The 27,704-nt window shown below is 55.0% G+C and overlaps 2 protein-coding genes across 8 annotated transcripts; one reads left to right on the top strand and one right to left on the bottom strand.

The window, feature by feature from the left end:
- The first annotated feature begins 183 nt into the window (after positions 1–183).
- Positions 184–7,903, top strand: Coro6 (coronin 6). Of its 2 annotated transcripts, XM_038327537.1 has the most exons (11): positions 184–321; positions 1,423–1,679; positions 3,061–3,183; positions 3,589–3,718; positions 3,813–3,994; positions 4,615–4,734; positions 5,664–5,768; positions 5,856–6,001; positions 6,326–6,383; positions 6,489–6,719; positions 6,809–7,903. In XM_038327537.1, the coding sequence occupies exons 2-11, from the start codon at positions 1,482–1,484 to the stop codon at positions 6,932–6,934; spliced, it is 1,419 nt and encodes a 472-aa protein (XP_038183465.1). In that variant the 5' UTR covers positions 184–321; positions 1,423–1,481; the 3' UTR covers positions 6,935–7,903. The 2 variants fall into 2 exon arrangements, with proteins under 2 accessions (XP_038183465.1, XP_038183464.1); XM_038327536.1 differs by lacking the exons at positions 184–321; positions 1,423–1,679; positions 3,061–3,183; ... (1 more) ...; positions 3,813–3,994; positions 4,615–4,734 and having other exon boundaries at positions 5,455–5,768; positions 6,812–7,903.
- On the bottom strand, positions 7,904–26,210 carry Ankrd13b (ankyrin repeat domain 13B). 6 transcript variants are annotated; one of them, XM_038327534.1, is made up of 16 exons: positions 26,070–26,210; positions 14,926–15,061; positions 14,713–14,837; positions 14,582–14,627; positions 13,888–14,031; positions 13,613–13,802; positions 13,469–13,535; positions 11,958–12,039; positions 11,048–11,112; positions 10,712–10,842; positions 10,441–10,598; positions 10,162–10,314; positions 9,884–10,047; positions 9,737–9,813; positions 9,444–9,520; positions 9,170–9,307 (listed from the first exon to the last, which is right to left on the bottom strand). In XM_038327534.1, the coding sequence occupies exons 1-15, from the start codon at positions 26,181–26,183 to the stop codon at positions 9,475–9,477; spliced, it is 1,698 nt and encodes a 565-aa protein (XP_038183462.1). In that variant the 5' UTR covers positions 26,184–26,210; the 3' UTR covers positions 9,170–9,307; positions 9,444–9,474. The 6 variants fall into 6 exon arrangements, with proteins under 6 accessions (XP_038183458.1, XP_038183459.1, XP_038183462.1 ...); XM_038327533.1 differs by having other exon boundaries at positions 9,190–9,252; XM_038327535.1 differs by having other exon boundaries at positions 9,200–9,298.
- Between the last annotated feature and the right edge of the window lie 1,494 nt (positions 26,211–27,704).

The raw sequence follows: 27,704 nt of genomic DNA, 5'->3' as shown, positions 1-27,704 counted from the left end.
AAGCGCACGCACACTTACTTTTCCCATTTTACCGGGGCAGGCGAAGTTGAGAAGCAGGACTTTCCCGCGCTGGACAGGGCGTGGCCGCATTGGCCTGGCCCTGCCCCCCCCGTTCGGCCCCGCCCCCCCAGGTTGATGGCAGCAGCAGCTGGGACAGCAGCGGAGCCGGCAGGCAGCTGAGAGCCGCAGGCAGCGGCCGGAACGCGCGACCCAGTGCCCGGCCTCGGACGCGCCGCTGACGCCTCCCTCGGCCTCCCGCGTACCCCGGCCCACTCCACAGAGGAGTCACCGCGAGAGCACCCCCGCCCGTCTTAGGACCAGGTACCCTCCTCCCCGCCTCCGCCCCCGCAGCCAACGGAGCGGGCGGGGTCTCTGGAGGGGGCAGAGGTCTGCGCCCCCCCCCCCCTTCCCCGCCGCTAAATTCGGTCCCGCAGGGCGGACTTGGTGTCTATATTTGGCCGGACAGCGGCTAGCGAGGAGACACCTAGTCTCACAAGAACTCACTGCCAGAGCAGGAGGCTAGAGGAGGGTGCGGGTAGGCCGGGCTTTAGGCCTGGGGCTGCAGGAGCGGTTTGAAGGGCACACGGATGCCCGGGCTGGGGAGGGCCAGGAAACAGTTGGCCTCTGGGAGAGCCTGGTGTGTCCCCTTGGGGAAAATGGCATAGCTAAGGTCCTGGCTCCAGAAAAAGGACCTCACCTCCTCACTGGTACACATCTGGTCCTTGTGGTCCTTGCCGATGGGGTCAAGGACCGACACTCTCAGGAGAACCTACTAGAAGCCCCAGCGCAGGCACAGGCAATACACTCAAAGCCCGACCAAAGTATGATACTCATGTCACTTGACCATAACAGGGCTTCTCAGAGAAGCCTGTGCGTGGTAAATGGACGGAAGGGAGAGCCACCTTATACTGCCCACTCCCGCATATCCCCACCCCCTCACCACGGGAGGAAACAGTAGTTGAAACAGGCTAACCAGAGGAACGAACGTTTCTCTTGGCAAATTTGTAGAAAAAGACACTTGTGCCTGAACTGTGCCAGAGATGAGAATTTGGGATCTTGAGGGCGGGAGTGCTAGCCCCACAACTAACCTTGAACTAAGGTCCAGTGACTACCAGAGAGTACGTTGAGTAGTGTGTCACTAGGAGGGATAAACACTTGCAAAAAAAGTGCTCTTCCATGACCAGCAGCAGGAGGAGACCCACCGACACTGTTCCTCAAAATATTGTCCGGCAGCAAGTTTCAGTCCTATGTCAGCCTCCACTACACCCTAGCCTGTGTGTCTAAGTGGCCGGACTCCCCATCCTAGCCTCTCAAATTAAACATTTGACAGGCGACAAAGATCTGCCTCCTACCTTGATCACTTTGAAGAAAACCCCTACTCCTTACCAGGTAATGCTCACTTCCTTCTCCCTCTCACCGCAGTTGGCAGCATCAAGGACCAACGCGCCTTTAGGCTCTGCATCCCCATATTTGCTCCAGCCATGAGCCGGAGAGTGGTTCGGCAAAGCAAGTTCCGCCATGTGTTTGGTCAGGCAGCAAAGGCCGACCAGGCCTATGAAGACATCCGGGTATCCAAGGTCACATGGGACAGTGCCTTCTGTGCCGTCAACCCCAAATTTCTAGCCATTATTGTAGAGGCTGGAGGTGGGGGTGCCTTCATTGTCCTGCCTCTGGCCAAGGTGAGGGATGAGGGGAGGGAACCGGTTGGCTGGGACCCCTGGGCTGTCTCCCTGGAATCTAGTCCTCCATCAGAAGGGCAGTCTCTGTGAATTGGCCGCTCTCCCCTCCCCGTTCCCTGAGCAGCAATTGGAGTGGCCTATGCTCACCCTCTAGGACATGCAGCCCCTGTTCCCAAGCAGGGACCAAGAGGAGAGCTAGTGATGGAGCTGGTCGGGTGCAGCAGAGCCAAGCAGTCAGATTCTGACCTTAGAGAGAGAATGTGTTAGATTCTGGTTCCGGTACTGGGGTAGAATGAAAATTAAATGAAAGGGAAAAAGACATAAAGCCAGAGTCCTCTGCACACTAGGAAAGGGGCAGGCAATGGCTGTCACCTTCGCAGACACTTGGCCATCTCCATCCCGGGGTAGAGACCGAAAGCATAGCCTTGATCTAGATACTGACCCCTATACCTTGCTAGAGGAGGCCCCGCAAGTGTCAGGGTCAGGAAGAGGCCTGACAATAGCCCATGACTCACCCTGGACAATGCAGACACCATCCAGAGACACCATCCCAAGGGCTCAAATTTCAGCCAGAGCCACCTCCTCCCCAGCGTGACTGCCATTTCAATGCCTTTAGCCACCCCCTCTCCCAGGCTGCATGGTCTGGGCCAGTGCCAACCCCTGCAGAGTCTTCATAGCTCCCAAAATCAATTGACGGAGATAAAAAGAAAAGTGGCCCCCAGCCCTGGCTAAGGGGCATTAGGCACCAGGATTGCCTGCTTGTGGTTCCAAGTGTAACCTGGAACGAGGACACCGCTCTCAGGGTTGCTCACTTCAGTCTCTTAAGGAGCTTCCCACAGATCCCAACTTGGAGAACAGGCTTAAGTACAGCCTCCTCACCGGGTGTGGGGGTCCATGCCTGTGAGCTCAACATAGAGCAGACCAAGGCAAGACCAACATAGGCTGAAAAACATAATGAGACCTTATATTTAAAAACGGAAGTCCTCCAAGTAGGTGTCTTTTGAAGAACGCTGGGTTTAATTCAAGTCTGTGTTCTAGCGTCTTGCCATGGGTGCTTCGTTAAGTCGCCATGCCTCTCTGAATCAGATTCCCTGATGCAAACGATTTTACTCTGTGCTGTTCAGCAGAGTTCAGAGAACAAACTGGCCAAGAGGATAAGAGATGTCCGCAAAAAGAAAACCAATGATACAGAATCGATGGACGGGTCAGCAAATGCAGTGACCACTCCAAAACCACATCCAGGAGGGCCTGGGGATGCAGCTCAGTAGTTTAGCGGTTGCTTAACAAGTGTCAGGTCCCAGTGTGTGCACATGTGTATGCACACGCGCGCGTGCGCCCACACATGAGAGTGGTCCCACATCTCCTTCTCTGACCCCTCCAGACAGGACGTGTGGATAAGAACTACCCACTGGTCACTGGGCACACTGGCCCTGTGTTGGACATTGACTGGTGCCCACACAACGACAACGTCATCGCCAGCGCTTCAGACGACACCACTGTCATGGTAGGAGCCAGGTGGATGCTGCCAGCTGGGTAGGGGAGCAGAGAGGTGCCTCACCTGTGCTGGGGAAGGGCACCAGGGGTCCTGCCCTACCCTGCCGGTTCCCAGATTATTTTTAGTTAAATTCACTCCCTCCCAGAATGCACTGCCTAGAACTAATTATAACCGTGGTCAACTTGGGGCCCTAAGAGAAGGGGTACAACACTCTGAACCTTTTCCGACAGAGTGAATGGGGAGGTCTCTGGAGAGCTGGCAATGCTTCCTGGTCCTAAACTGCTGCTTCTCTGTCCAGGCACCACCATTACACTATCCTGTACTTGACACTTACCACTCAAGAGGGCCAACAGCACTGAGGGGGCGGAGCTATCCCCGTATCCCACCTACTTGTTGCATTTTCTTCCTACCTAGGTATGGCAGATTCCAGACTACACCCCGGTGCGCAACATCACCGAACCTGTTATCACACTCGAGGGCCACTCCAAGCGTGTGGGCATCCTCTCTTGGCACCCTACTGCCAGGAATGTCCTGCTCAGCGCAGGTCTGTGGACGTTTAAGAAGGGTCCCGACTATAGATGCGGGTGGGAGTGAGGAAGGCGGGGGCCCAGATGACCAGGCCTGGACACTCTGGACAGGTGGTGATAATGTCATCATCATCTGGAATGTGGGCACTGGGGAGGTCCTGCTGAGCCTGGACGACATACACCCTGACGTCATCCACAGTGTGTGTTGGAACAGCAATGGTAGCCTGCTAGCCACTACCTGCAAGGACAAGACCCTGCGAATCATTGACCCCCGGAAGAGTCAGGTGGTTGCGGTGAGTGCCTGGCCTGACTACTCCCTAGCACCCCTTGCTAGATAATAGCTGGTAGCATCAGATACCCACTGTCATCAGAGCCACTGGTCCCAGCTCTTACCTGTCCTATCCCTACTCCAGAAATTAGTCATGACCCCCGCACCCCTTGAAGGCTTTGCAGTCTCAACCCCTACCCTGAGTAAGCCCCAGACTGCAAGCCTCTGCCTGCTCCTTTTCGTTCCCCTCCCATGCATCTCGAGCTCCGAGGAGAGCTCCTTGCCTTTAGATTGAGGGCAGAAGCTGGAAACCGCATCCTCCAACCAGAACCTGCATGAAACCTGAACTCCGGGACCCTCTCCTCTCAGATAGCCAACGCCATCTTCCAGGGTCAGGGGCCTGAACTCGGACTGACCCCTTTCGCACCCATTGGGGGATGAAACAATCCTCAAGCTTTGCATGTCCCAGCTGGGTGCCCTGGGAGGGCAATGGCCCTGTCCCCCTGTCCTGGCCAGCCTCTGTCTAACCTGGGGTGTTGGGGTAGGGGATGTGCATGTTTGCGTGGAGCACAGGCGTGGCGCGGCTGGGAGCGGCGTGGGGCGGTTGGGTGGGTGGGTACTCTAACCCACTAACCCTGCGAGCAGGAGCGAGCCCGGCCTCACGAGGGCGCCCGCCCGCTGCGGGCCGTCTTCACCGCAGACGGGAAGCTGCTCAGCACCGGCTTCAGCAGGATGAGTGAGCGGCAACTCGCACTCTGGGACCCGGTAGGCCAGGCCGAGCCGGCCAATGGCTCGCTTTGCAGGATCAGCCAGGAGCACCCTCCCAAGCGGTGGCCCGGCCCAAAAGGCCCAAGCGGAGCACAGGGCTCCCTTGTGTGTAAAGCCCCACTGCAACCCCAGGCAGCCAGCAGACATCGCCTGCCCCAGGGATCGATCGGCCCTTGAGAGTGCCTAAGGTCTGGGACCTGCTGAGAGCTCCGCACCTCCTGCTCGGTCCCCGCCCTGATAAGTCTCCAGGCCAGGGTCCTGCCACAGACCTCTGTGAAACTTCTTTCTTAGGACCCTTCCCCCGCCCACCCCACACTCAGGTTGGCAAGGTCTCTCAGATCTCCATCTTCCCCAAGGCAGGCAGTAGGGTGATGCTCCTCCCTTCTTCCCCTACCCCCCCCAGGAGAGGTTTGCAGCCCACGAGGGGATGAGGCCCATGCGGGCTGTCTTCACACGGCTGGGTCATATCTTCACCACGGGATTCACCCGCATGAGCCAGCGAGAGCTAGGCCTGTGGGACCCGGTAACACAGTTGGAGGCTTGGGATGTGTGCCCCGGGGGCTGGCATCACGGGCGAGGGGCCAGACGCCCCGCACCCGCAGGGTATGCCCGTTCTGACAGGGCTGAAGGTTGCTGCCACCTCACACCCGACACTGCCCACCCAGTTTTCTGGGTCGCCTGAAGGAGCTCGCGCTGGCGCCCCCTCCTGGTGATGCCTAGTCCCTGGGGGTGGTTTGCTGTGACTGCATGCAACCGCACAGGGTATATTTGTGCCAGGGAAACGGAATGAGAAAGTCTAGAAGAGAGCCTGTGGGGTCTCACCAGATCTGCCTTGGGAATGCATGGGATTGCGAGTGGGCATAAAGCGAAGTCTGAAGCAGCCCGGGAGGATGAACAGGGCTGGTCACTCTTTCTGTGCTCGGCAGAACAACTTTGAAGAACCGGTGGCCCTGCAGGAGATGGACACAAGCAATGGAGTGCTACTGCCGTTCTATGACCCTGACTCCAGCATTGTCTACTTGTGTGGCAAGGTGGTGGAGGCTGGGTGGGAAGGACCACGGCTGGGATGGAGATGAGGGCCCTGTCTGTCCGTGCCTCTCAACTGACTGGTTTTGCAGGGTGACAGTAGCATTCGGTACTTTGAAATTACGGATGAACCACCCTTTGTGCATTATCTGAACACTTTCAGCAGCAAAGAGCCGCAGCGGGGCATGGGGTTCATGCCCAAGCGGGGACTGGATGTCAGCAAATGTGAAATTGCCAGGTCAGCACTTCAGTCCTTTCTATCCCTCTACCCCTGTTCCTCATGTCGGCTCTTGCTCTCCAGGTCTTCCCCTAACTGAGCTGCCATTTGGAAAAGAGAAGGGAGCCACGCTGGTCTTTTTCAGTGACTGTCCCGGCACCCACTAGCCTGGCATTCCACCCGAGATGTTTTACCCCAAAACTGATAATGTGTGCAAAGTTCAATGTACACGGTAGTTACTCCGGTAGTTACTCAGCGTATTGGCTTCCAACTCCTTAGTCCCAAGCATGGGGCTTTAAAAAGAACAGGGAGACAGCAAGAGCGTTGAATTCCCCTTCCTCATAGGTTCTACAAGTTACATGAACGAAAGTGTGAACCCATCGTCATGACCGTACCTCGAAAGGTAAGGAAGGAGAGGAGTTCGGCAAGGGGGTTGGTTGGAAAGCATCAAAAGGCAGCCATCCGGTGCCCAGCTCACACCGGCCCTCTTGTCCACTCTACCCCTCAGTCGGACCTGTTCCAGGATGACCTATACCCAGACACGCCCGGCCCTGAGCCAGCCCTGGAAGCAGATGAGTGGCTGTCGGGTCAGGATGCAGAACCTGTACTCATTTCGCTGAAAGAAGGATATGTACCCCCCAAACACCGCGAGCTCCGGATCACCAAGCGCAACATCCTAGATGTGCGTCCGCCAGCTGGTCCCCGGCGCAGCCAGTCAGCCAGCGACTCCCCCTTGTCGGTAAGCTCTCAGATCTGACCCGCTCTACCCTAGCTCTGCCCGCTGCCTCCCGTTCTCTGCCATGGTCTCCTCTGCTCTCCATGTATCAGCAGCAGCACACCCTGGAGACTCTGCTGGAGGAGATGAAGGCCCTTCGCGAGCGAGTGCAAGCCCAGGAGGAGCGCATTACTGCTTTGGAAAACATGCTGTGTGAGCTCGTGGATGGCACGGACTAGCCTGGCATATTTGCTGCAAAGCTCTGCATGCTGCAGATCCGATGGAGCAGGGCGCACAGACTGGCATCGCCGACCTTTGGTCTGGAACTCCATACCCTGCTTCCTGGGCTTGGGGTTAGGGGCGAGACCAGAAAAGAAACTCCATCCCTCGCAGGAGGCCTGGACACAGGGATCTTAAGTGGCAAGGACTGAGCTCCGTACTAGGCCCCGACTTTACAGGATTAGGCCTAGAGGGAGCCTGGGATAATGCCAGCCTTAGGAATGGTGCTTAATGGTGAGGTGGTGTCCCTCTGTCCCTTACCCTGGGCAGGGAAACTGCTTAGTATTAGTGTGCTGACTGGAGCTGACCTCACATGGATCTCAACAGGTATCCCCAGAGTCTCAGGAAAATCCCCTCATTTCTCCTAAAAAGCTCACTTGATTTTCTCCACAGTATGTGGAGGCAGATGGGCAGCACCCCATATCTATTGCTGGCAAAGCCTGACCCACTGGCTTCATCCGTCCCATCCATCTATGGCACAGGGCTCTCCTCTTTTTCCCACTTCCAAAGATGGCAGCTTCTTGGAGACAGATATACCCCGCCAGAGAAATCTCAGGAGAACTGGCATTAGGAAGCTCTCTCTCTCTCTCTCTCTCTCTCTCTCTCTCTCTCTCTCTCTCTCTCTCTCACACACACACACACACACACACACACACACACTGCCTCCAGCACTCTACTGAGTCTATAAAAATATTGAGGCATAATTAATGAAATGATTTACTAAATACAAGTCTGTGCCTCCTGCATGGACGGCTCCCCCCCCATTCCCTTTTTGGAATCCTGGGGAACCCAGCAAATACAAGCTGGACTGAGGACCCGCCAGGCAGCCTCTTACCCTAGGTCAGCCATCTTTGCATTGAGGTTCCAAAGACCCCCACCTCCCACCCACCGCAGGCACTCCTCCCCTAATAAAGTTAGGTAGAAAAGCATCTGGTTTGAAACCTCTTTATTTGTGCCTCAGAATCAGTCTGGTGCCCCTGGCATCAGGGAAGGGAATAGGAAGAACAGCTTCACTTTGTTGCTCTTTCCTTGCCCCCCCCTTTTGTGCCCCTTCTGAGCCCCTGGCAGAGAAGCCAGCCAGAAGGTGGCCCCAAGACAAGGGTGTGCATGGGCCCCTGCCCAGGGAGGGGGGACTGTGCTTCTTTAGGTGGGTAGGGAGGAACAGGGAGAGCCGGGGTTAGCACCATTGGATAAAGGGTGTTATTCAGCCCCTGAATGGGGGCAAGAGGGGTGCACAACCACAGAGGGCTAGCAGCAGCTGGCAGGACCGGGTGGGTGGTGGTAGTGGTGCCAGGGCCCCGATCAGTGCCTTTGTGTCGGGTCTAGTGCTTGCCCCCAAGAGCCAATATGCTGCCCCCACTCCCCAAGGCACCATGAGGGAATCAGGCCTTGTCCAGACTAGGGGGCACCTTAGACACACTCCCTGATCACAATAAAAAACGTGCTGCGGGCATGGGGACTCCAATTTCTGGCTGCCTAAGGAGAAGCTGGGACCACCCTGAGACACAGGACAGGTGTGGGAGCTTGTGTGGGAGCTGGGGGAGCTGGGCACCCCGCTAAGTGCACTTGACGCTGAAATGCCGGGGTGAGGAGGGGCTGGGCCCTTGATGTGCTGGTTTGTGTCTGGGACAAAGCAGCGACAGAGCACACAGGGCAATCAGCCGCCTCCCAGGGGTGAAGAGCTGAGACGAGAAGGCTTCAGGGGCAGTGTCCTGGAGAGGGGTCAGTGAGCAAGAAGGAGGACCAGCCAGAAGGAGCATGGGACAGGGATAATGCTCCTCTCAAGGATTCATTTCCTTTTCAATACCACCTGTCTCCGCCCCTGGACAGACCCAAGTCCAGAGAAGCAGATTAGGGGATTAGGGAGCACAGCCATGCCTCTAGGGCCCTGGCTTGGAGAGTTACTCCATGCCTGTATCAAACCCCTGGCATCTCAAGCCTGGTACACCCCTACACCCCCGATGTGATGGCTCCAAACTCCTGCAGCAGCACGGCAGGTGCGCGGACCCGGGTCCTGCGTGGAGTGAGCGAGGGTCCCAGCAGATGGCGCTACTGTTCGGTCAGCGAGAGACGCAGGATGCGCTCCAATTCTTCCTCCTCCAGGCGTGCTCGCCTCCGTCTCTCCTCCTGCTCCTGCGCAGACAACTCCATAGCCAGCCGCAGCTGCTCGTCGTAGCTCCGAAACACGTGGCTGCTGGAGCTGGGACCCGGGCTGGGCCGAGGGCTGGGCACTGGTGCCGGGGGCACGGGCTGGCGCTGCGGCGTGGGTGGGGCGCTCCTGGGGGCGGGGAGGATTTGTCGAGCGCTCCCCGCTCCCGGCACACCTGGGACACCTGCTCGTAAGTGGGGCAGGAGACATCGTGGAGGCCCCAGGGCTGGGCAGACTTGCCACCCTTCTAGGGGAGGCCATGAGTCTCACTGGGCTGTCCTGGCCCCACCCGGTGATGGAAGATCCCAGGTCCCGCCAACCTGTCTGTTGAGGGTCTGAACGTCCTGGGAGTTAGGTCCCTGCTTTCTGCACATGCCTGGAGCACTGGCCACCCACCCTGTGCCAGGAAAGGGGTTTGGCAGAAGCCATCTTGATAACGGGTTTTTGATACCAGATGGAGCCCTGCTGTAGGCACTAAGGGTTCTCTGGGCCTAGCAGGGTTCCGGTGTCACTGTGCAGTCTGACAGGTTAGTGGGAGTCTCTGTGCATGTGTGTTGGGGATAGGAGAGGGAATAGGCACCTCTGAGTTCTCTTCGACCTCATGGCCACTGACCTGTCCTGTCGGCGGCCTTCACAGGACATGGGGTGGGTGCCTGGCTTGCTGTTGGTTAGCGCCTCCCAAATGGTGACCTGGAGGGAGCGGACTGTTAGCTGCGTTGGCCTGCACTTGGAATGGCTTGGAGTGGCGTCAGGAACACACCTGGTCATACTCACTGCCCGCCTCAAGCAGGCTCTGCTGGATGGCAAACTGCAGCAGGTCATCATCTTCATCACGAGTCGCAGCCTCTCGCTGGCCACCCAGCACGCTGTAGCCACGGGGGGCCTCGAACAACGCAGGGGAGATCTCACAGCCGCGGCAGGAGGCTGGGGGCGTGGGCCAGGGGTCAGGTGTGGGCTGGGCTCACCCCTGGGTGTGAGGGAGGGAAACAGAGCCCAGCTGTGAGAAGGCCGGGCTCTGTGGGGAGTGGAGAGTCTCACTGGTAGAACTGGAGCTGCTGACGCTGGAGGAGTCGCTGCCAGGGGACGGTGTCTCGCTGCTGGGGCTGCCTCGCACGGAGGGCACTGGCTCATCGCACCCGTTGAGGTTCCCGAAGGTGATGCGGGCGTTGAGAATGTGAAAGACGGGGATTTCTGAGGACAAGGAAGCCATGAGCACCAACATCTAGCCCCTCATACCTCAGACCCACTGTCCAGATTTCCTCTAAACCTCACCCTCCCAAAGTGACTGAGGAGAAATTGGGGGAAGGGGGCGCTCACCAATCTTGACTGGGAAACCAGGAGGCAGGCGCAATGTGATGAAGTCCCGGAGCTTGGCGAAAAGTGCATTGCTGACAGCCATGAGGTCAATGATGGGAGCCACCTGCTCACACAGGGACAGGGGATGCTCCTCACACAGCCACAGCTTGGCCTTGAACCTGGTCCCCCAGATCCCAAGGGGTAAGGGAAGCTGTAGGAAGCCATGGCCTCCTAGCACCTCTTAGACCCCCACCCTGCCCATCCCTCCCCAGAAAGAGCAAGGGGCCCTCACTTTTGTGTCTTGGTGGTCAGTTCCATGGGACGACCCATGTCCCGGTTGCCAAGCTCAAAGTTGGGGTTGAAGTATTCCTCCGCAGTGATGGCAGTGGGGTTGGCTTGGCTCAGGGTCTGAGTGATCAGGGTCTGTACCGCACGGAAGGAGGCTTTAGCCCGATTCCAGGCCAGGGGTTGGTGACACAGTCCCTCATCCCTCCCCCTCCAGCATAGAGCTGACACTGGCTTGGGAGTAGGAAGCCCACGTAGGTCATCTACACAGGTTGCCACCAGAACCTCCTCTTAAGCCACACCCACACCCTTCAAAACAGTAACACCCCTGACACACACTCACCCCATTTTGGGGGCCCCCGTGCTGCTCAGCAATTCCCAAGAAAGACTGCAGAGGTGTCTTACAACCTAGAAGAAATGTGGGGCCTCAGGTCTGCAACTGCATACACATGGGTGCCTCATGCCTAAGGCAGGGGTGTGGGCAGCTCTCACACCCCACATTCCTAGCTACTTCCACCTAAAGTGATGAGGTCTCTTAGGAGCATAGCCCAGGACCCACTGCAAGCTTGGGCAAAATGAAAGGGCCCCTAAGCCAGACATGGTGGGTGGCCCTTTGATACCAGCATTTAGGAGGCAGAAAGGTAAGTGGGTATCTGTGAGTTGGAGGCAAGCCTGGTCTACATCAAGAATTTGGGGCCAGGGCTACGAGTGACACTCTGTCTCCCTAAATTAATAAATAAAATAAATAAAAGCACTTAAAGCTCAGAGGAAACTTCCCAAAGTGCCACTCTCCAGGCTGGTGACCTTGGATAGCAAAACTTTGGGGAGTTTGTGGGAGTGCCCCCTTTAGGCGCGTCCGCATTAATGACTTCATTGTCTTCTCAGACAAGTAGAAATTACACGTCTCCACTTGAGACAAGTTAGACAGTGCCCAGTGAATGTGTGTGACACAAGCACACGGACTCAGTGGCAAGGCTCTGAATCAGATGCCTAGATGAACCTATAAGTGGCATGCATGACATTTTTCTCCTAAATGCAACACAGACATTAGTAATTAATCACTGAACCCAAATGAGCCTTAGGAACCTTTGCAGTATGGCAGGCACCTATCTGAGTTGAAATCAATTTGCCTGATTGAGCTGTCCTGGCACTGGGCAGCTAGAGAATGCTATTGGGGGCACCCTCCCTCCCACTGGTGACTGGTGGTCCCACCCATCTACAGCGTCTCCCCCCATTTGTCTCAAGCTTGTTACCTTTGGCCTTGCCTTTGTGTTGTTCTGAAAGATGCTCCGTCCGAGTCCGGGTGATGAGCTCCACGTTGGAGGCCCCATATACCTGAGAACAGAGAGGGAGGGGCTGGGGACAGCCTGGTGCTGCTCAAGGGAATGCTAAGCACTCCCTCCAATAGAAACCTTGGAGGGGATCTTTGCCCCGTCTCTAGGCCTGTCGTACAGTGGGCAAGTGTTCTCCCCCAGCTGCAGCCCTAGTCTAGGCGAGCAAACTTTCGGAGGAGCAGTTAGAGACCAGCCACTGAGGTCGGCATCAGGGACACAATGAACAAACCTGACACCATCCCTGCTCCTTTGAGAGTCACACTCTAATTGGAAAGACAAGAAAATGTGCAGTCAGTCATAAAACAGAGAGAGCTACATGCCCTGGTGGGGGCACCCAACGCCCTTATCTGAGCACCTAGAACCGGGGAGGGCTTCCAGAAGGAGACAATATAGACAGCCCTAAAGTCTTCATCAGCACCTTCATTCATCGGATGCTGGGGAGGCGGGGCCCCAGAGCGGAAGTTTTCCAGAGGTTTGGTTTTGAGGCCAGGTAGCCAAACTGTGATCCCCAGCTCTGCTACACAGAAATGTGCACCGCTCCTGTAAGTGTCTCAGTGACTCTGCTAGCTCAGTGCAGCACCGCAACCCTCATCTGTAGGCCAGAAGAAACAGCCCAGCAAGCCTACTTAGTGGAGTACTAGGATTAAATTAAATGGGGTGCGATGGGGAGGGCTCAGTACACATGTGTAAGGTGGGGTGAGAGCACCTGCCTGTTGTGAGGACACACCCACACAGCACATCAGAAGAGACCTCCGGCCATGACTGTCCCAAGGACTCCACAGAGGCCTACAGTGGGACTCTAGTAGTGTAGCTAGGTAAACGTTAGAATACAGCAGCTATTTCTCACCGTATCTGGGCAACAGCTGAATGTATTAGTGTTTGGTGAAGGTGCCTAGACCTTGAAGAGGTCACAGTAGAGAACAGCGATTGTTTTCCATGCTTTATAGAATTATTTTCTATCTATGCATGACTTTGGTCATAAGACTACCCAGGCACACTTGGAGATCTTGAATTACCGGGTACCACAAACACCACACAATAAGGACTAAAGGTTGCAGGGGTGGGATGGTTTCCTTCAGAAAACATGTAAAATAGATCAAAGGGGCTTTGGTTTCAGGAACTTGTATCCCAAACAGAGTCTTTGTGTACAATCAATAAATTTGCTTCTGAACAGAGGTTCGAGGTTCTGTTCACAGAAACTGTTCCTCCCCGCTGCCAGAGAGCCTAAAATTACATTCTGGGGAGACTCTCTGTTTTTGAGCAGTTCATGCAACACAGAACACCCAAAAATGCCCCTCTGCAGGAGGGACTATTGATCTCATGCCTTTCTCTATGCTGCATTGCCTCTGTGCCCACAATGCCACAGAGAGTGGGCTGGGAGCGCTCTGTTGAGCATGGCTGAGCTCCGGGACCCAGAGCTGTACCCTCACCTTGGCTTCATACCCATTCACCATCTCTGTCTTCTCGCTGCGCCAGCCCAGAATGCCAGTCTTGTTCCTGGGGAGGTAGAGTCGTCCAGGTGAAATGGCTGCCCATCAGGCTAGCTTCAGGCTAGCCACACTGCACCAACTCACCTCTCAAAGGAGATGTTCTTGGTGTCAAGCTGTGTGGTGACAACCGGTGCAGTGAGCCGGCTCAGCACTTGCTCCTCAGTGGGTTGGGCAGCAGCCAGCAGCAGTTCCCGATCCTGCCCGGCCAGGGCCAGCGTCTCCATGTACACCACACGGCGGTCATGGTCAATCTCCATAACCACAGCACTTGTGTCTGCCGCCAGGGAACAGCACAGAGGTCAGGGTGGTCGGGGGCTATCTGCTGTCTCCCACCCTGCCCTATTTACTGCCAGACTGACCTTGACCCCTGAAGACAAAGCTGCGATTCCCTCTCTGCCAGGTCATATGGTCAAAGCCCAGAAGTGTGGTGTCTACCCTCAGGTTCTGCCCACTCTTCCACACTTTGTAGGTGTCACTAGGGCAGATCTTGGATACCAAGGGCACTGGGTAGAAGTGAAGGTCAGAGGGGTTTCAGTCCCCTGGGCCAGCCCAGGGCACAGAACTGAGTTGGTAGCACAGCCAGAAAAAGACTAGGGAGCTTGCAAGGGAGGAAGAAGCCCTTCCTTCAGCCCTGGCCCCCCGGGGAGATTTGAGCGATCTGAGGTTGGGCACAGGGATGGCTCACACACCACTGCCTCTGATACCCACTGTGTATTCATTCACCCACTCAGCGTCTCACCCACGCTTTCAAGAGATATTTACTGAACACCACATCCACGCCAGGCACTGTCCCAGTCACTGGAGGTACAACACCGGACAAGGTAAGACTTTTGCCTGCTGGACTTTATCTTAGAGCAAACGACAGGCAAATCATTACAGAGGAATAGAGCGATAATAGCAACCAGATAGCAGCTGAGGCAATCTGCAAAGACCTGGCTGGGAGTTGGCATTGCTCTGAGGCTAAGTGAGAAGGAACCCAATGAAGAGCATGGAGCCACACTCCGACAGGGGACAGTGAACTCAAGTCTCCAGATCAGATTCAGCCCCTCTTACCCCAGCTGGTGAACTCCCATTTCATCTCCACGTAGAAATCCTGGGCCTGGAGGAAGACAAAAAAAAAAAGGGCTGAGCGGGCACTAGAATTGGATGCTGGGCCGCAGCGGGCAGGAGGAGCTGGAGCTCACCTTCCGGAGCTTCTCCAGGAGCATGGGGATGCCTGCCAGTCGCTTCACCACCCGCTGGTAGTCTCGGTACCGCAGCACCAGCTGCACCAGCTCCAGGTCCCTGGTACTCACAGCCTCCTGTAGCACTGGGGGCGGGGAAGCCACGTCACAGGGTGAGACTCTCTGGCCCACTCCAGGACACTGGCTGAAGAACTAAGACAACAGGGTGCCCACCTGTCCAACCACTGCGATTCTCCCTGCCCACATCTGCGCCGTGTGCCAAGAGCACACGGGCACATTCCAGGTGCCCCAGCGTGGTGGCCAGGTGCAGGGGAGTCCGGCCACGGGGATCCAGTTGTTCAATGTCCACCTGTGGAAGAAGTTGAGATGGAGCCCTGGTCACTTCGGAGGATCTGACATGGGTCTAAGGGCAGCTAAACTGGCAGCAGGTCTCTGGCTGTCACCTGTTCTAACTCACAAGGCCATGACAGAGACCAGCAAGATGAGTGTGGCCCTGTGAATGGCGGAGGGCATAGGAGACAGGGGGAAAAGGACTCTGGGAGGGGAAAGCAAGGGCCTTCCTTCCGGTCTGCTAGGCCTCCAGCTAGAGTTATGTCCTTCAAGGCACCACGGGCCGCCTGTGGGAATCTAAGGCAGAGTTTGAATGGTGGTCCCATCCAAAGAGGCTGTTAGCCAAGGAGGATGCCTAAGGCTACGCCGGGCGAGTGGTGTCAAGAAGCGCCACAACCACTGTGTAACTGTGGCAAACGGGTACGACAACACCCACAGAGCAGGTAGTGCACACACCCACAGTCCCAGCAAAGAGAAGGCTGAAGCAGGAGGATGGTGAGGCCAAGGCTAACCTGTGCTACACAGGGAGCAGTGCCGTCCCATGTGTTTCCTCCCCTGCCCCCACCGCCCAGATACACTGGCTATGATGAAAGAGCATGCTCACAGCCCAACTTCAGAGCCCTGTGTTATGCCTTTGGGCTCAGGTAGCGACATTTTGGCATCAATCCTGTGATTTCAGGAATGATACTCCACTACATGCAATTGTACTGTGTTGTGAAAAGCATATATGTTAGACATAAATATTTAAGCATATCTCAGGAGTCTGAACTTCTGGCTAAACTCAGTGACTCTACCATATACATGTTAATGCCTTTCTAAACCCTATTAAAGAGTGTCTCTCCCAAGCAAGACAAGGTAACACAAACTATACTGAAATGGATGGGGTTGATATCACTTCAAAATATAGGAAGCAATTGTTTTCAACCCGGTGTCTCCAACTGGTATCCCTGACTGTGCTTTCCTTCTGACTGTGGTATCCCTTCCACCTGGAGGAACACACTGATTGCTATTCAGAGAGGGGAACCATCAGCAGACTTGGAGTTGTGGGGACAGGCAGGACTAGGAAAGCGGAGCAGTAAGAGGAGGGGAAGGGAGGGCTGCTCCTTTGCACAGGGGTCCCTTCGAGTCTTTACTGATTACCAAGCATCGTGTGCGTGCAGTAAAACTCAACACGACTGGGAAAAACAGAGAAGTGGACAGACAGACACAGCTCACCAAGGGTGGACAGACAGACAGCCCTCACAGCTCACCAAGGGTGGACAGACAGACAGCCCTCACAGCTCACCCAGGGCAGCCACTCACACTCAAGATGCTAAGAAGATCCCCCCTTCTCTGTTTCTCTCTCCCTCTCTCTCCCTCTCTCTCCCTCTCCCTCTCTCTCCCTCTCTCTCCCTCTCTCTCTCTCTCTTTCTCCTCCCTCTCATAAAGCTTTATGTCTAAAAAAATTAAAAGAAATAAAAAAAAGATGCTAAGAAGAATTCTGGACCCACCCACTACTTAGTAGACCCCAACAGTGCTGTGCCTTCCCAGCAGGGCTAAACTAGCCTAGAGAAGAGACTCACCTGAGCCAATCAACTAGATTAAGAGTTAGCATCCAAAGGTTTACGGGCAAATAATTTAATTAATTTGGTCAAAAGAGGCTAATCCTCTTTAAAGGAAGATAAAATTCAGATGTTTGATACGTATCTACAAGGTCCACTAGGTGGGATGGGAAGCTGGTCATCCCAGCAGTCAGGAGGCTAAGGTGCAAAGGCAGCTTGGACCACGCAGTGAGACTGTTTCCAAAACCACCCACCGATGCTTCCGGTGTGTCTTACTTTCTGTTGAGCGCCTTTCTTCCTCTGAGCCCTCATACTAAAGCCTACAGCCAATATCTTTATTAAAGCCTAACTGGATGTCATTAAGAAGACAACCGCCCTTCAAAACTACTGTGCATGTCAGAAGGAGGGAGACATGGTCTGTAACACAGAGGAAGAGCACGCAATAGAAACACCAAGAAAGTAAAGACAGTGGTGCATATGCTCAGCCAGGCACTGGTGGCGCACGCCTTTAATCCCAGCACTCTGTGAGTTCGAGGCCAGCCTGGTCTACAAGAGCTGGTTCCAGGACAGGCTCCAAAGCTACAGAGAGACCCTGTCTCAGGGAAAAGAGTGATACAATATGCTCAAAGTTTGCGATTTCAGGAGGCTTCTTTTGTTGGTTTTTTGTTTGGTTGGTTGGTTGGTTGGTTTGGTTTGGTTTTTTGGTTTTGGTTTTTCAAGACAGAGTTTCTCTGTGTAACAGTCCTGGCTGTCCTGGAACTCACTCTGTAGACCAAGCTGGCCTCAGGCTCAGAAATCTGCCTGCCTCTGCCTCCCAAATGCTGGGCTTAAAGGTATATGCCACCACATCTGGCCTTTTGTTGGATTTTTAACGAGCTCTCGATATGAAGCCCCAACTGGCATGGACAGGGCTCTCCCTCCGCTCCTCAGTTGGCTGTTGTTATTGTGGGAGGGAGGAGTTGTGGGAGGGACAGGGTCTTAGCTGGCCTTGAACTCAGAGATAGCTGAGGCAGGCTCTGAATCCTTGTTTCCTCACCTCAGCCTCCCTAGTGCTGGGATTGTGGGTACGCACTACCATACCCAGCTGACGTCTGGAATTAAAGGCTTGCTCTACTATGCCCAGCGGTAAATTTTTGTCTTAACTCACCCATTTTTGTGGCAATTTGTTGTGGAAATGAGTACAGTGAAAACCCTACAGAACCAAGAACTGCAACACCCCATAAAAAGTCGATGCCAGGGCCCCTCATCATGAGACACTGGGAAGGAGCTAAGAAAGCCCTAGGAGCTCAGAAAGGAAGGAGGCCAGTATCAGTGGGACAAACAGAAAACACCTGACTTCTCGTGACAGCTGATACAAGCCCTGAGCCAGCATAATGAACCCTTATGGTACTGGGGTGCAGGGAAGGAAGAGTTGGTGTAAAACTCTACACCTCGTGAGAAGACTCTTCCAAAACGAAGGGGACACAGAGACTGGTAAACCACAGCTAAGAGAACGCAGTGCCAGGAGACGTGTGGAAAATGGTCAGGTGGGAAGAAAATGATACCAGATGGAGACTTGGATCCACACAAAGAAACCGAGAATGCCAAAAATGTTAAATTTGCAAGTATAAGAATGTCAGTAAAATATTTAAAACCCACAAGAATAAGGAGAAGAGATGTCAGCAGATGAAATTTTTCAACACGTCTTCAGAGGATGGAAAGTGCCCAAGGAAGTCTACTGATTTACTGGAGCAGGGAAAGCCAGGACCCACTCGGTGGCGGGGGAGGGGCAGAGCAGCAGCCAGGTCACCCCAAGATCACCAGCATGGGGTGTGCTAGACTGGCCAAGGATGAGGTTATGGAGTGCAACCCTGGCGACCAGTGCGACCAATCCCTTGCACTGGATCCCATGGTTGTGGTTTGTCCCCTCCACCCAGGTGGGGTACTTATTTCTTCCTTGGAGGAAGTGAAGACTGGAATAACCTCTGGATAGAGATATCTGGGGTTCCCAGGATGGATCCGTAGCTTCTACAGTTGTGCTGTCAGTGAGCTCCAGGCCACGCCCCCACACACATGTCCCTAGAGCCACAAGGAACTGGACACTGGAGGCAAAGTGTCTACCATGAAATCAACCAAACGGACAATGGGACATTATGAACAGGAGGAAACTGTCTCTGCAGGGAGTGAAAGGAAGTTGGGGGTAGGGGTGGGGCAGCAACTTGTATCCTCAGGAGGACATGAAAAGCTTACTGAGTTCTCAGCCTGAGACCTCCGGCCTCCTGTCACCGTGCCTTTCCCCACCCGGGTGCTCCCTCTAGAAGCATCTTCCAGGAGTATCTTCCTTGCCTTTGCTGGCTTGCTCCATTCCTGCACAGCTGCCATGGGCTCACCTCACAGTGGACAGCGCTCACTTCGCTGCACCTCAGGTTGAAACAAATGGCACTGGCAGGTGGCGAGGCACTCTGCAGGTAAGGACACCTGCCTGCCACCAGGCCTGGTCACCTGAGGCTGAGAGAAGTGATTTCCAAAACTGTCCTCTGACCTCAACATGTACACAGTGATGTGTTCATGCCTCCCCCAACACACACACACACACACACACACACACACAAAACTTAAACTTTTGAAAGCAAAAACCCACGCCTGCCTCCCCCACCCCAGTATTAAGGTAAGGCTTAGGGCATGAAAAGCACTGATCCTCCAGAACACCCTGTAGGCCCCCCTTTCCCTCACCCTCCACATCTACCCTATCCCCATGATCTATCTGTGGGCTCAACCTTCAAAACCGACCTCGAGGCCCTGGAAGTTCCCACCTCAAGCTACCATGCTGCTCCCAGTCACCTACGTGACAGTCCCCTTAGAGCTCGCAGCACCTCTCTCGTGTCTCCACGCGACCAAGCTGAACTGAACTCAGGGGAGCGGAGCGAGAGATGGCTCAGTGGTTAAGAGCTCACTCACTTCCCAGCACCCACATGCTATGGTGCCTCACAACAACCTAACAGCTCCAGTTCTGGGGATCCGATGCCCTCTTCTGACCTCTGAGGGCCCCAGGCCTGCATTCCATACACATACAGGCCTGCAGGCAAAACATTCACAACACAAGATGAGACAAATAGATCCAAAATAAATAAATGAAATTAACTCAGGGCTTGATATACTTTGGCACTAATCTCTCCAGAGGTTTTAGTTTTTTTCTTTGTTGTGTTTACTTTGTCTTTTGTTTTTTTTATTGTGTTTGTCTAGAAGCCTACCCTGGACTTCTCTCGAAACTCATTTACCCCACCTATCCACACTATCTGTCCCCTTAGAAATGATCCCTTGGATAGCCCAGCACTGTGATTTTTACCCCCAAAAGTTCATGTGCTGGAAGAGCAGGATAGAAAGGCAGTGGATCTATAGAAGCTGGGGCCCAGAGTGGGGTGACTGAAGCTAGGCCAGGACCAGAGCAGGTCAGGTCTCAGGGGACTGGATCAGCTCCCACAGTGAGTTCAGCTTCCTGGCTCTTTGCCCTGCCCCACCCCATGCTCCTTCCAGATGGGCTAATTTATTCACTGCCCTGTGACACAGCCAGGTAGGTGGTCCTGGCCAGATGCTGCTGCTGCTTCCAGCTCTTTGAACTCTCTCCACTCTGACCTTTCCAGTCCCCAGAATCGTGAGCGACTGTGGGCTACCCCAACCTCTTTTTCTTGTAGTCTTCAGTTATGGTGGAGGGTTTGGTTTGGTTTGGTTTGGTTTGGTTTGGTTTGGTTTGGTTTGGTTTGACAGTATGGGGGATCAAGCCCAGGGTGGGTGTGTCATGCTGTCTGCTAAGCAAGCGCTGCACCACAGGCTCACACCCCAGCCCACCAGGAACCTGTTACACAACACAGACCGAGTGTCTACAAAACCTTTCTGCCCGCCTTCGGGTTGCCACCCAAACGTCACCTCCTTATATTAGTCTGCTCTGACAACCAACCTGAGGTGACAGCTGCCCCTCATCCTGTCCCAGATCTCTGCCAACACCCAGGCTTCTTCGCTTTTTCAGTTTCCCTGATCCGGCCTATTGTGTTCACCAATGGCTTCCCAGACCCTGGGCAGCATCTGGCATGTAACCAGGGGTTACACATTTGTTAAAGGTATAGGTGACTACGTGGAGGGTTAGGAGAAGGTTTAAGAAAAAAAAGTGTATAAAAGTATAAACCATGATATCTGGTTCTTGGAGTGGCTCATAATTATAGAGGTTAGTATCGGGGAAGAGCTCAACGAGGGAGTGAGGTGGGGAGGGAAGAACGGGAGGTGTTTCCTTAGAAACCCAGGAGCTGGAGAGACAGCTCAGTGGTTAGTGTTGCTGCTGTTCCACCACGAGGACGAGCATCCACGTCAGGCGGTTCACAAACGCCTGTAACCCCAGCTCCAGAGGATCCGATGTGTCTCCCGGCTTCTTACAGATGCACAGACGCACACAAATAAAAACAAATCTTTTTCTTTCTTCCTTTTTTTTTTTTAGTACAGTTTCAGGCCAGGTAGACTGGCACCGGTGCGTACAAAAACACAGACACACATCATGAGACTGCTTCAAAACACAAACTGGGCCAGGAGTTTACACCTGTGCTGTGACGTGCACTCTGCGCACGCACGCGCGCACACACACACACACACAAATGAGTGTAATAACATTTTTCCTTTTTCTCTGTTTTTTTAAATTTTTATGTGTCTGGGTGTTTTGCCTACATGGATGTCTGGGCACCAAGTGTATGCCTGGTGCCTGAGAAAGCCAGAGAAGGGCACTGGATCCCTGGAACTGGAGTTATTGATGGAGATGCTCTGCCGTGTGGGTTTTCCTTTAACTGAACCCAGGTCCTCTGCAAGGGCAGCAAGTGTTCTCAGTCACAGAGCCATCTCTCCTGCTTAGTAATAACTGCTTTTCAAAAGAGTGGAAATCTTTAAAATAATGGTTTGTTTTTGTGACAGTTTCTCATGTAGCCCAGGTTGGCCTCAAATGTGTGGTGGTCCTCCTGCCGTGGCTCTTGTGCCAGGGTCACAGTGAGAGCTACCACACCCCATTAGATCAGTTTTTTAAACGTATTGGCAGTTCTTTACTTTTAAATGCATTGGGAGCCTCAAGAACAAGTGGCCTTGCCCCTCTGGGCCCCTGAGCTGTACCTGGAGCTCTGAGGAGTCCCAAAGCACCTTGTGCCAGCTCCTACAGAGAAGGGGGAGTGAATTTACTGTCCAGGGTGGGCTGGACGCCCCCTGGTCCTGACCTAAGTGGGGTTCTGAGCCATGAGGTGGAAATGAAAGAGCCACAGACCCTGAGCTGGCTGAGAAAGTCAGGGCATGGCCTTTAGGCCTGTGGATGACCCAGCAGGGAAAGATACTGCAACCAAATCTAGTGAATTGAGTTTGATAGCCAGGCCCCACATGGCATAAGGGGAGAAACAACCCTAGCCTCCACACCACCTGCACTATGGTGTGCATGCATGCACACACACACACATACACACACAATAAATGCAAATGTTAAATAAAAAAAGAGGCGGCCTTCCCCCAGAGTTTCAGGTGAGCTGCTGAGTGTCCCCAGCTCCGCCCTAGATGCCACCGCTGTTGATGCTGCTACTGAAGCTAACAAGGCTCTAGGGAACTGGTAGGCACACTGCCTGGTCCCAGAGCTCCTGTGGGCCTCAGCTCCCAGCTCTAGAGGTTAGCCCTCCTGCAAGATGGATGCCTTCCCCACCCCAACTCCTCAAGACTGCTCCCAGCATCTGCCCCCAGGCAACCCCGAGTCCCATGTGGACCCCATGCGCCTGTCCAGGCCCTCAGAGTTCCTCCCCGCCCATCCAGAACAGGACCTACAGCGCAAGTGGCAGTGCCCTGGGCCCAGGTGGGAGAATTCATTAACTTCCTCAGCAAAAGGGCCCAGCTGTTGGTTTAATTGCTGCAATGAAAAGGTTTCCATGAAACCTAACACCGGTCCTCCCCACAGAGAGAGTAGAGACTCTTGAACCTCCACAGGCTCAGAGGGAATCAAAGCTGGAGTCTTTAGGGCTTAAGTCTTTAGGGAGCTGGGGCTGCCTGGGCAGAAGCCTCCCTGCCTCTCCTCTGTGCACCTGCACATTGGCACGCACAGGTTCCAGAAGAAAGCATGCCCACCCGACCTACCCAGTGGTCCCTGCGCAGGCACAGGTGTGCCTAGCTGCTCTCTGGCTCTGCAGGAGTTCACTTGTGTGCCACGTGTTTGGTAGCGGCTCACTGGGTCTAAATGTTCAGGAGCACTGCAGGGGGCTTTCAAACTCTTTTATCACAGACAGAACTATTTGTCAGGTAAAGCCTTAAAAGCACTTGCCAGATATACAGTAAGTCTGGGCACTGAAGAAGGGTGGGAGATCACGGAGCCTTGGCCACTTGGCCTCCTCTCCTTCCCCGGCTACCCTCTCCTCCTTCCCAGGCCTAGGGAAGATGGCTGGAGTCTGAGTTAGTCATTGCTTCAGAAAGCTGCCACCTAACAAGGGTGATGGTCAGGCACGCCTGCGCTTTCTCAAGGATGAGAGGGTGGAGGGTGTTTCCCCAGACAGCATGGGGCAGCACTGCTGACTCCACCCTTTCATCCCTGTGTGGCCCTTCTTCCACCTCAGAGTTCATTGATTTGTTTGTCTGTGTGTTTTTGAGATTTGCGGTTCTCTCTGCTGAACTTCCTAGCTTCCTAACTGGTGTTACCCCCACACCCAGGACTATAGAGTGAGGGAAGGGACTAGGTGCCCCCCCAGGTTCCCAATATATATAACTGGTACTTCTAACGGCCTCACCGAGTTCTGGGTGGGAAAGCTGAATGGAAAAACCTGGAAAGGAGGACCAAGGCAGAGGCAGCCCCAAGAAATAGCAATGCTTCCCAAGGACCCCTTCAGAGTCCTTGCTGTCCATGGCCATCCCTGCCCCCTCACCCTGAGGGAACGCATGATTCTAGAACCTGAGCAGTGCCAGGCGAAGAAGAAGTGACATACATTGCTTTCCACCACCGTCCCTCCTGCCTGGCAGGACACCTGACCACCACACCATTTTCAGGCTCCAGCGAGGTTCCTTCCTTGCACCTCTTAACTGTTCACCATTCCCAGAAGAGCCCCCCCCCCCCGCCCCAGTGGCTGAACCACTCTGAAAGCTCTCTGTTCGGCAGACTCAACCAGTCAGCACCGTCAGGCCTGCCCACGGGAGGCCTCTGCAGGCTTTTGTTGGAGCAAAGCAGAGGCAGCTATGCCAAGCAAGGACCAGGGAGTCCCAGCTGCCAAGGAAAGCCTGGCGGTTTTCTACAGTGACTTGTGCCAGGAGCCTTAGAGGTCAGGGACCCCCAGCACACACCATCTGGCATGCTAAGTGTCTGCAGGAGTGCTGTCATGATGTCTGGTGGCTCAGTCCCAGGTCTGTCTCCCGAGAAGATATTCTAATGCCCCAAAGATGAGACAGCGAGCATTTGAATGTGTCACCCTGTATCAGCCTTGGGGTTGGGTACAGCCAGGGACTCTCTCACCGAGGCTAACTGGTATGTTGCTTCCTGGTACTCAGGAGAATGCCTGCTTGAACTCCTCCTGGTACTCAGGAGAATGCCTGCTTGAACTCCTCTTGGATGAACAAGGGTTAATGTCACTGGTGCCCCATATTCTCCTGGCTTGAATCAAGAATAGGCAGGCAGGTTACCATTTCAATGATACATTGACTCACCAGATTCAGAATGGGCTGAGCAGGGTACCTAGCCACTATGGCATCCTGAACATGAGAAGAACATTCTCAACAGCCCTGGCCACCAGACCTACAGCAGCTGAGGCTCCCCAGCAAGATGGCTGACTTGAGGTCTGTCAACAAAGGCCTGGATGAAAAAGCCCTCTTCCAAGACATTCCACTTCTTTCTAGTTTTAGGAAGAGGACCACCCACACCCTTCAGTTAAGGGAGTAGAGCTGAGACATTCTGGGGATTCAGTTTCTAGCCTTCTAACAATCCCTAGATCTTTGGGGGACTTCCTCAGGCAAGGAAAGTGGAGAGGAGCCAGGGAGGATGGGATTGGATCTTTACGGCCTGTGTTCAGCACACTGTAATCCCAGAACTAAGTCTCCTCCAGGCCAAGTATCGGTACCTTGTATTTGCTTCCCAGGCTCTCTGACCTTCTGTCTTTACGAAGCTTTTATGACAGATAAACTAACTTGGAGACAGCTTGTGGAAACAGACACAGAAAGGAAGTGAAGCCCCAGCCCAGCCCAGAGGCTTGCAGATCATTTGATTCTGAAATGGGAGTGCAATGCAGAGCTAAATGCTGTACTGATCTGGAGCTCAGGGGGAATGTCAGACAGTCTGATGTCCAGCCTTGTCCTCTTCCCTTGGGAATTAGGGCCTCATACTGAACTTCCATGACTGAGGAAGTGGGCTCACGGTCCCTAAGTCTCAGACCCTAATGAACTGGAAGGCCTGAATCCTAGGCCCAGCTCTGCACACTGCTTTCCCTGGGGGCAGGGGTTGCATCATGACTGCTTTGCAAGTTGCCTGAGTGGCAAGGACAGAACTGAAGACTATTAGTGTCCTATGCCTGCTTTTGTCCTGAATAATGGCTAAGAAATGCCACCATTCCCCAGTCTTTCTGCTTGTTTTGGTTTTTGGATACAGGATCTCACTATGTAGCCCTGGCTGCTCTCAGACATGAAGTAAGACCAGGCTAACCTTAAACTTGTGGCAATCCTCCTGCCTCTGCCTCCCCACTGCCGAGACTATAGGCATGCACCACCACTTCAGGCTCCCGGTCTTCTTTGAGGTCACTGCCTGCCCAAAGCTGTCTGACCCATAGGTTTCTCTGATTAGCAAAAAGCAGGGCATCTATAGTCTGTGCAGACCCTCAAGTCCTTCCTGTGGCTCCCTCCTTCCTCCTAGGTGAGAAGGTAGGCCCTAGCAGCAAAAGACAGGAGAACGTTTTTTCAGCACCTGGACAAGATCCTTTCCTCATAGGGTCTTCCCCCACTCCGGCTCCGGAGCCTAGGCCGGGAACTGAGGCGTCCATAAGCAAACAGGGACCTCATTCACCAGGAAGTGAGAGGGCACTGGGTGGGGCTGGGATGCCTGAGAGTGCCACAGAGCTTGTTCCCCGATCTTGTGTGGGCCCCCTCCCCACGCAGGCCTTTCTAACTCTGCACACTCACACTCACACAGGGATGTCGCGCTTAGACCGAGTGGGGTGGACTCTCCCACCACATGGAGCACAGATAGAACCGACAGCCCCTCCCTGCAGTCCCTTAAAGCCCCGACGGAGGACAGCACAGGGTCCCCCCCCCCTACACCAGTCTCAGAGGGCCCGGAACGTGTGGACCACCGGTCCTGGAACCAGGGGTGCAGGCGGGGGCCGCTCCCATCACCCTCGTCAGGTCAACAAGCACAAAAGCCGCGGCTGCAAACAAAGAAGCACTGCAAACTAGCCGGGGAGGCGGGACAGGCGGCGCCGCGCCCCCTCCCCACGCCGTGCGGGCGTGCCGGGCCATGGTCCCCGACGGCGCTCCTACCTGGCCGGCGCGGACCTCCTTCTCCAGCTCGCGGTGGCGGTTGTGCCACACGAGGTAGTGCAGCGGGTACTTGCCCTCGGGCCCCTTCCTGGCGGAGGCGTTGGCGGGGATCATCGCCCGCTCCTCATGCCGGGGCCGCGGCGCCCGGCCCGCGGGGAGGGACGGCGCGGGAGCCGGGGCCCGGGGCCGCGGGGCGGGCGGCCGGCGCTGTCTGCTCGCGGGGCTGCGGCTCGGGCATGTGCGAGCGGCGGCGGCGGCGGCGGCGGCGGCGGCGGGCGGGGGCGGCGCGCCCGGCGTGGTGCGGGCGGCGGGCGTCCTCGGGAGGCGGCGGCGGGCGGCGCGGAGCAGCCCCCACCCGCCCGGGGAGGGAGCGGGCACTCGGCGGCACGCGGCCTTGCGCCTCGCCTCCCACACCCCCGCACACAAAGACGCTGCTCCGCACAGAGAGCAGGGGCCCGCAGCGGGAGCGGGGGCGCACGGGGCGCCGGCCCCGGGGACGCCGCCGCCGCCGCAGGGACGCGCGCCCGCAGCCTCCGGCTACCCTAAACCGCATAGCCCGGCCCTCAGCCCGAGCGGCCGGCGAGGGATGAGCGGATGAGGGAGAGAGAGGAGGGGGACCCGGGTGCCCGGAGTTGGGCTGGTTACAGCTTGACCCCGCAGCATCATGGGGCTTGTAGTCCGCTTGGTGGAAACGAGTGTTTCAGATGACCAGAGCCGGTCAGGAACCGATTTCCTAAAAAGGTGACTGAGAGTTAGGCCTGGTCGAAAGGGGGACCTTATTTTTCTGCCAGGTGGGTTGGGACGCGCCTCCACCCGCTGGCATTTTGCCTTTTGCAAAGAAATGGAAGAGGCTTACAGGCCTGGCTTGAAGGGTTGGGGCGGGGAACGTGTGGCCTGCAGAAGTAAGCTTGGGTCCTAGGAAGGGTGAGGAGACATCTGGATTCTTAGAAGATATTGACTAATGAGTGGCCCCGAAGAGAGATTCAGGGCGTCAGTACCAAGGGTCATTGAAGTAGCCAGGGATCTGACACTTGAAATGTTTCTCAAGTCTTTTGCTCTTTCAGAAAATTAAACCTCATCCTCCACACATCGCATTGGAAAGATTGTCCAACGGGGCGAAGAAGACTGTCCTTCCCCTATATTGCTCAGCAAGAACCAGGATAAGGTTGAGCAAAGACAGCAGCAGGTGGCAGCTCCCCACCTCCATCCCACGTGGGTCCCTGCCTAAGGGAAATGGCCGAGTCCAGATTGCCTCCTTCCTGAATGACCAAAGTAGATGAGCCCTTCCATAGGATCCCTTGCAGAGAGTGTGGTAAAAGTGAAAATGGCCTCTGTGGTGGCCAACTGCAAATGTTAAAAGAACCAAGATGCCCTGAAAGAGAAAACGGATCATGGTGTCAAGGGACTTGTGTTTAAACACCGCATCAATAGCTTGATCTTAAGCAAATTGTTTACATTTCTGAGTTTCCCAGTACACTCACCTCTAAAATGGGATTGGATGCTACTTCGAGGGGCGGGGGTGAGCTAAGGACAGTCACTGCCTGAAAACTGTGTCTCTCTCCCTCAACCAGGCTGAGACAGGTGGTAGGAATGAACATGTTGCCTTCCTTGAGCCCACCTTAACCAAGGCAGAAA

Source organism: Arvicola amphibius, chromosome 4 (genome assembly GCF_903992535.2).
Source record: "Arvicola amphibius chromosome 4, mArvAmp1.2, whole genome shotgun sequence".
NCBI classification, from domain to species: domain Eukaryota; kingdom Metazoa; phylum Chordata; class Mammalia; order Rodentia; family Cricetidae; genus Arvicola; species Arvicola amphibius.
The sequence above is the reverse complement of the archived record's forward strand: the minus strand, read 5'-3'. Positions and strand labels throughout refer to the sequence as shown.

What these genes read in the sequence shown, in the direction of transcription:
- Ankrd13b (XM_038327530.1), bottom strand. Translation starts at nt 26,183, where the DNA reads ATGATCCCCGCCAACGCCTCCGCCAGGAAGGGGCCCGAGGGCAAGTAC. An exon ending in ATGGGAGTTCACCAGCTGGG is followed by an intron (nt 14,032 to 14,581) that starts GTAAGAGGGGCT and finishes ACTTCTACCCAG; the next exon opens with TGCCCTTGGTATCCAAGATC. An exon ending in ACACAAAGGCAAGGCCAAAG is followed by an intron (nt 11,113 to 11,957) that starts GTAACAAGCTTG and finishes CATTTCTTCTAG; the next exon opens with GTTGTAAGACACCTCTGCAG.
- Coro6 (XM_038327537.1), top strand. Translation starts at nt 1,482, where the DNA reads ATGAGCCGGAGAGTGGTTCGGCAAAGCAAGTTCCGCCATGTGTTTGGT. An exon ending in GGAAGAGTCAGGTGGTTGCG is followed by an intron (nt 3,995 to 4,614) that starts GTGAGTGCCTGG and finishes CCCTGCGAGCAG; the next exon opens with GAGCGAGCCCGGCCTCACGA. An exon ending in TCATGACCGTACCTCGAAAG is followed by an intron (nt 6,384 to 6,488) that starts GTAAGGAAGGAG and finishes TCTACCCCTCAG; the next exon opens with TCGGACCTGTTCCAGGATGA.